Here is a 6025-nt window from a genome sequence, read left to right as displayed (position 1 = left end):
CTATCACCACTCAAAATAAATTGTTAGAATAATATTAATCTTGTTTGTTATGATCAAAATATTGAGGATGAAGTTAACCATAAATCAACAAATTCCTCTTCCCCAAGGTTGTCTTCATAATCACAGTACAGCATAAGCACACAATTGAAATCGAAATGCGTCATTCTACTGCTTAACTGGATTGATAATTTCCTGAGTACTTTATATAAAGTAGAAGAAGAAAAAACTCAAACTTTGTTGTTGGCAAACCATTTTTAAGCACGAAAGAGATGGATTATACATTTCCTTTTATAGAAGTTCCCCCCATGATACACTTTCAGCATAGAAATGATGTGCTCATAGAAGTACATGAATTAAAAAAAATGAAGAAAAAAAATGATTCTTGAAGCTATTTATGGTAAGTCTAGCAGTGAGATGTTATGCTTTATCAAGAATCTTGGGAAAAGTTGAATGAAGTCCAACTAATATGAGGGTTGGTGATAAGTGTGATTTTGCACACTTATTTAGGTCACAAACATGACTTAATTATGAATAAAATGATTGAATTGTGACTTAATTTCATTATATGTGTGAATTGTAGGTAACACCGATGGACATGGTGAAATACACGAAAAAAGACACGAAAAAGGATTAAAATGACACAAAGTGAAAATTCAAGGACCAAGATGCAATTACTCAAAAGTTAACCCGAAGAACTAATCAAGAAATTGAGAGTGCCAAATATGAATTGATGACATTTTGGGATGATGGAATATGAAGAATGAAGAAAAGATGTAAAAAAGTGGAAGAATAAAGTGAAGGGACCAAATTGCAGGAAATTAAAGATAAATTCTACCATGCGGTCGCATGGTAGAAAAGTCGTGCGGCCGCACGAAGTGTTGCAGGGATTAAAGATGAAAAAAGAAGATAACCATGTGACAGCATGGATTAAAATCATGCGGTCGCATGGTACAAATTCGGCGGGAAAATTTTCTTTCCTTATACGATTGAAACACCTTTGGTAACCTAATTTTCCATAGGATATAAATACCAAAAACATTCCAGAGACGTCGAGAACATAATTGGAGGTTGAGAAACAATTCTTGAAGAGGATTTGAGCGTAAGAATAAAGATTGACACGAAGAACTTCAAGATTTATCCAACTCAGTGATGTCTTATATACAAACTTTGATGTATTTTGTTATTTTGAGCATGCTAGGCTAGATTTATTTATGCTAGGAGATCAATGAACCATGTGATTTGAATTTTAATACTCTAGTTTTGCAATTTGATGTAAGACACAATTTCTATTATGTTGAATGATTTATATGCAATTAAATATTTTCGCAATTAAGAGCTCGTAATTGTGTGAATTTAAGTGATTTATTCTTTCATTCGAGAGAATTGGAATAGATTTGATATAGTATAAATCATCGTAGGGTCCGATAGTAGATAGAAACATACCGCTATGTTTTATGTGAATCTTTAAATGTTCATAAAATTTCATGCATTTTTACATATGCTCTTGTCATAGAAATATAGACCAGTGGTGTATAGAAATAGGTTTGATACATCTCAAGAGAGAGTATTGAATAGACTTAGGAACATTGATTCATCAAAATCGAAATGTGTTGTCATATTGTGAAACTAGGGTTTAAAGTGATAATTGCATGGGAATTCGTGATCCTAGCGTATTTCATTCCCAATAATTATAACAAGTGCGTTCTCAACTTTTAGATTTCATTCTCGAGTTTAATTTATTGTTTTGCGTATTAATTTCAATTTAATCATGAAAAAAAATTTGCATAATTGAGGTTCAATTAGGTTTACATCCACTTTGGTAATTTAGTTTCGGTTAAGGCTAAGGTAGATAAAATTTGAACTAATCAATCTCCGTGGGACGATATTCGGACTCATTGAATCCACTTTATTACTTGTTAATGAATCGTACACTTGCGGTGGTTTAAAATCGAAAGAAATAATTTCGCGAACAAGTTTTTGGCGCCGCTGCCGGGGATTGAGTTTAGTTTAATTTTATCTCTCGAGGCACTAATTCAAACTTAATTTTTATTTTACTAGCGTAATTTTGTTTTTCTTTTTATTTTTATTTTAGGTTATTATCCTTTATTTGTGTTTTAGTTAATTATAATGTCTGAATCTCAGTGCTCGTACTAGTTTTAATTCTCAGATTTGCATGTCACGATTGCCTGGAGGAGAATTAATTCCAGCTAATCCTGAAATTGAGCGCACCTTTCATCGACGACAAAGAGATCACTGCGAAGCACAAGTACAAATGGCTAACGAATTAAACAATCATATTATTCAAGCTAACGAAGGAGAGGCAGTGGATGAAGGAAATGATATTCTGGGGGACTTCTTGACTCCTCAAGTTATTCAAAGCCAATCCAGCATTGTATATCCACCGTTCGGGCAACCCAACTTTCAATTGAAGACCAATGTAATACAGCTGTTTCAAAATGGACACCAATTCTATGGTAAAGCCGAGGAGAATCCACACACACACGTATCTCGATTTCTAGATATTTGTCAACATTTCAGATACCAAGGGATTTCGGATGACGCTATTAGGTTGAGGCTTTTTCCACATACGTTACCAGACAGAGCACTTGAATGATTGGATTCACTCCCGGTTGCAAGTATCACTACATGGAATGAGCTGGCACACAAATTCTGCACAAAGTTCTTCTCCCCAGCCAAGATTGCAAAGTTGAGACATGATAAATCAGTATTCAATCAAGAAGAGAATGAATCATTTGATGAAGCCTGGAACAGATTTAAAAACATGCTCCGGAAATGCTCTCAGCATGGGTTCGATAAAAAGACCCAGATTCGATTCTTCTACACAGGATTACTTCCATACCATAAGAGCACAATGGATTCAGCATCAGATGACTCAATATCCACAAGAACAGTTGATGGGGCATTGGAATTATTTGAGCGAATGGCTACTACATCAGCCATGTGGTCTTCTGAGAGGGCGATCCCAAAGAAAACTCCGGGTGTCTACGAGATGGACGCTTATTCAGTAATATCTACAAAAATTGACTCTCTGTATCACAAAGTGAAAAGCATATCACAAGCTAAGAAGAGCAATTGTGAGGAATGTGGAGCCGAGCACAAAACATCAGATTGCCTAATACTTATGCAAGAAATTGAGCAAGTAGATTACGCACAGTGGGGACAACGCCAGCAACACAATCAATATGGCGAGACTTTCAATCCCAGCTGGAAGAAGCATCCCAGCTTCTCTTGGAGCAACCAGAATCAGAATAAGCCACAGGGGCAATTTCAACAACAAGAGAAGAGGCCTCAATTGGAAGATATGATAGGAAAATTCATGGAGAAGGTCGAAGCTACACTTCAAAATCAAAATGCAGCCATCAAAAATTTGGAAACTCAGATGGGACAGCTAGCCATCGCATTGACTGGCAGAACACCAGGTAACTTACCAAGTAATACAAAAATCAATCCTAAAGAGCAAGCCAAGGCCATTACAACTCGAAGTGGAATGCAATTACCTGAAATCCATGTCAAGAGACCGGGTGTGATTGGAGAAACATCTTCCTCCGTTGAAGAAGAGACTGTTGTAAAGGAATCAAGTTCAAAGGAAAATTCAAAAGAATCACAGGATAAGGCCAAAGTCACAGTCAACCCCTACGAGCCTCCGATTCCCTTTCCACAGAGCTTGAAGAAGCAAAAAGTGGAGCAACAATACAAAAAATTTCTAGAAATCTTCAAAAAGCTTCATATCAACATCCCACTAGCTGATGCACTGTTCCAGATGCCTAGTTACGCGAAATTTCTGAAGTATATCATATCAAATAAATGCAATCTAGAAGATCATGATACAGTTATGCTTACGGAGGAATGTAGTGCCAGAATCTAGAATAAGCTTCCACCAAAACTAAAAGATCCAGGGAGTTTTACTGTTCATTGCACAATCGGTGAAGTATATTTTGATAAAGCATTATGTGACCTCGGTGCAAGTATTAATTTACTGCCTTTGTCTGTTTTCAGGAAACTCGGTTTGGGAGAAGCTAAAGCAACCACTGTGACACTTCAGCTGGCTGACAGGTCACTGACATATCCCAGAGGAATAATTGAAGATGTGCTTATCAAGGTTGAGAAGTTCATATTTCCAGCGGATTTTCTTATCCTGGACATGGAAGAGGACAAAGACGTCTCATTGATACTTAGCAGACCATTTTTGGTAACAGGGAGAGCGTTAATTGATGTTCAAAGAGGCCAGTTGATTTTAAGATTGGTAGAGGAGCAGATATCATTCAATGTATTCAAGGCAATAAAACTACCAGCAGAATCTGACAGTTGTTATCAAGTTGACATTATTGACAAGGCAGTACAAAAATCATTCTTACTACACGGTCCATCTGATGCCTATGAGGCATGTATTGTACAATCCCAATCAATCTAGTCAGAGTCTTTTGAAGTTGAAACATGTGCAAGATTTTTGGAGACCAACCCGCCATACATCCGAAAGAGGCACTTCGAGGAACTGGGGACGGGAGACACAAAGCCACTACCTTCAGTTCAGCAGCCACCAGTTCTGGAACTCAAGCAATTACCACCACATCTCATATATGCATATTTGGGGGAGTCAGATACACTTCCAATAATCATTTCGAATACAGTCAGTGCGGTGGAGGAAGAAAAACTGCTCAGGGTACTCAGAGAGAACAAGACGGCGATTGGGTGAACAATAGCTGACATTAAAGGAATCAGCCCTTCTCTGTGCATGCATAAGATTCTAATGGAGGAAAATTGTAGGCCAAGTATAGAGGGTCAGAGAAGATTAAATCCGAACATGAAGGAAGTGGTCAAGGCAGAGATATTGAAATTACTGGATGCAGGACTTATTTACCCAATTTTAAATAGTGCATGGATTAGCCCAATTCAAGTGGTACCGAAAAAAGGGGGAATCACGGTGGTGAAAAACGAGAAGAATGAATTAATTCCCACCAGAACAGTTACAGGATGGAGAGTTTGCATCGACTATCGCAAGCTCAATGCAGCCACACAAAAGGATCATTTTTTCCTCCCATTCATCGATCAGATGTTAGAAAGATTGACTGGACATTCACATTACTGTTTCCTGGATGGATACTCGGGCTATAATCAGATACCTGTCGTACCAGAAGATCAGGAGAAGACCACTTTCACCTGTCCCTATGGTACTTTTGCTTATCGTAGGATGCCTTTTGGTCTTTGTAACGCCCCAACCACATTTCAGAGGTGTATGATGGTAATATTCTCCGATATGATTTAAAGGTTTATTGAAGTTTTCATGGACGACTTCTCAGTGTTTGGGTCCTCATTCGATGAATGTTTAGAGCACCTAAATTTGGTCTTACAAAGATGCAAGGAGACTAACCTGGTTTTAAATTGGGAGAAATGCCACTTCATGGTGCAAGAAGGCATTGTACTCGGCCATCGAATCTCAGCAAAAGGAATTGAGGTGGACAAGGCAAAAATTCAAGTTATTGAGAAGGTACTACCACCTACATCAGTTAAAGGAGTTCGTAGTTTCTTGGGGCATACGGGTTTCTACAGGAGATTTATAAAAGACTTCTCGAAAGTCACTAAACCGTTATGCAATCTGCTAATGAAAGACGTCACCTTTGGGTTTAATGAAGAATGCCTCACAGCATTCAACACCTTAAAGGAGAAGCTTACGACAGCACCAGTAGTTGTGGCACCAGACTAGGAACTCCCTTTTGAATTGATGTGTGATGCAAGTGATCATGCCGTGGGTGCAGTATTGGGACAACGAAGAAACAAAATCTTTCATGAAATTTACTATGCAAGTAGAACTCTTAATGAAGCGCAAATCAACTATGCCACCACTGAAAAGGAGCTATTGGCGGTAGTATATGCATTCGACAAATTCAGGTCATATCTTGTCGGGTCTAAAGTTATAATCTACACAAATCATGCTGCATTAAAGTATCTACTCACAAAGAAGGATGCAAAGCCGAGGTTGATTCGTTGGGTGCTATTGCTGCAAGAA

The 6025-nt window shown here is 37.9% G+C and overlaps 1 protein-coding gene across 1 annotated transcript; it reads left to right on the top strand.

Annotated features, from left to right (window-relative positions):
• The first annotated feature begins 4768 nt into the window (after positions 1-4768).
• Positions 4769-5722, top strand: LOC111380903 (uncharacterized mitochondrial protein AtMg00860-like). The gene is made up of 3 exons (XM_023004565.1): positions 4769-4918; positions 5072-5219; positions 5319-5722. Exons 1-3 carry the CDS (start codon positions 4769-4771, stop codon positions 5720-5722), a joined length of 702 nt encoding a protein of 233 aa, XP_022860333.1.
• The last annotated feature ends 303 nt before the right edge of the window (positions 5723-6025 follow it).

Source organism: Olea europaea, unplaced genomic scaffold (assembly GCF_002742605.1).
Source record: "Olea europaea var. sylvestris unplaced genomic scaffold, O_europaea_v1 scaffold2228, whole genome shotgun sequence".
In the NCBI taxonomy this organism is placed as follows: domain Eukaryota; kingdom Viridiplantae; phylum Streptophyta; class Magnoliopsida; order Lamiales; family Oleaceae; genus Olea; species Olea europaea.
This window is presented reverse-complemented; position numbering and strand designations above follow the sequence as displayed.